General features: G+C 42.1%; 1 protein-coding gene across 1 annotated transcript; it reads right to left on the bottom strand.

The window, feature by feature from the left end:
- Positions 1 to 351: 351 nt before the first annotated feature.
- On the bottom strand, positions 352 to 1281 carry LOC100992975 (olfactory receptor 4S1). The gene has a single exon (XM_003815166.1). The coding sequence runs from the start codon at positions 1279 to 1281 to the stop codon at positions 352 to 354; it is 930 nt and encodes a 309-aa protein (XP_003815214.1).
- Positions 1282 to 1693: the final 412 nt, after the last annotated feature.

The following is a 1693-nucleotide window of genomic DNA, read 5'->3' as shown; positions in this document are numbered from 1 at the left end:
TTTTATTCATTTATCAATGAGATATCTGGACTTCCAAGACACTCCCTCATTCACAGGCCCTCACACGTTTCCTGAATGAGCTCTTAAATATCGCACTAAAAGCATCCTGGACTGTACTCTCCTTGAGGGAAAGATTATATCTTACTTTTATTTGTATTCTCACTCACTGTAAACATCCAATAAATATTTAATGAATAAAGGATTGAAAGAATATGTGGAATTATTATAACAACAAGAGCTAGGAGGATAATTGCCATTGCAAACATCAGACTGGAAATAAAAAGGCTGTGTTAGATGCTACAAGATGGAAAGTCTCCCAATTTCCTGGCTGGATTGAGATTCTCTGGAATGTCACTTCTCCCCTAAGCTCCTCTTGACCCTAAACAGCTTCCTCATGGCATTTTTCACCTCATTGTTCCTTAGTGTATAGATCAAAGGGTTCAGCAAAGGTGGCATCACAATGTTAAAGAGGATGATAAGTTTGTCAGCAGCCAGGGTGGCGGAGGGACGAATGTACATGAACATGGGGGGCATGAGAACCAAAAGGACAGTGATTACGTGTGAGCCACATGTGGAGACAGCCTTACGCCGGCCCTCAGATGACTGGCTTCTTAGGTTCAGTAAGATGATAACATAGGAAATGATAAGGATAAAAAAGGATGCTAAAGAAATCATACCGCTGTTGGCCACCACGATGAGACCCACCATGTAGGTGTCTGCACAGGCCAACTTGAGCAGGGGATGAACATCACAGAAGAAGTTGTCTATCTCATTGGGCCCACAAAAAGGCAGATGAACCGTGAGGAGGGTCTGCAGGATGGAATGCAGGAAGCCAGCTAACCAGGAGGCCCCCACTAGCAGGCCGCACTTCCGGCAATCCATGATGGCTGTGTAGTGCAGGGGCCTACAGATGGCCACATAGCGGTCATAGGCCATGGCTGTAAGGAGGAAGATCTCAGTGCCACCAAAGAAGTGGGCAGAAAAGAGCTGGGTCATGCAGCCATTGAAGGAGATGATCTTATGCTCCACAAAAGTGTCAGCAATCATCTTGGGTATGGTAGTGGATGGATAACATATGTCAGCAAAAGACAACTGGCTCAAGAAGAAATACATGGGAGACTTCAGGGTCTTGCTAGCATTGATGGTGATGATGACCAGAAGGTTCCCCAGGACAGTGAGCACATGAAAGAGGAAGAATACCACAAAGCATGCATGCTGCATCTCTCTGCTCTCAAAAAGGCCAAATAAAACAAACTCAGTCACATTGTTCTTGGCACCCATGGATTATCTGCCCCGATGACCAACAAAGTGGCTGGCTGGCTCTGCAAAGACATAAATTATGAGACATAAGAAAGTTTTCTGAGATACCACCAAGATTATGGAGTAAGAAAGATACTAGCCTTCATCCCCATCACAAAAAATACATATATAATATATATAATATACTATTATATATATAATATATATAATGATATATAATATATATTAATATAATATATAAATATATATATCTTATATATATATATCTAGAGCGAGAGAGAGACAGCTATCCACAAACCAAAATAGCTCTGAGAGGGTTCAAGGGCCCATTAAAGAATCTGCAGCAATACAGAGGAGCAAAAACATGGAGAATAGCCACACACGAAGGATTTCTAGTGATATCTGCATACTTGAGATGCCAGGAGATGGTTAG

This window comes from Pan paniscus, chromosome 9 (genome assembly GCF_029289425.2).
Source record: "Pan paniscus chromosome 9, NHGRI_mPanPan1-v2.0_pri, whole genome shotgun sequence".
Classification (NCBI taxonomy): Eukaryota; Metazoa; Chordata; class Mammalia; order Primates; family Hominidae; genus Pan; species Pan paniscus.
Note: the sequence above shows the minus strand (reverse complement) of the source record. Positions and strands in the feature narration are given on the sequence as shown.

What these genes read in the sequence shown, in the direction of transcription:
- LOC100992975 (XM_003815166.1), bottom strand. Translation starts at nt 1,281, where the DNA reads ATGGGTGCCAAGAACAATGTGACTGAGTTTGTTTTATTTGGCCTTTTT.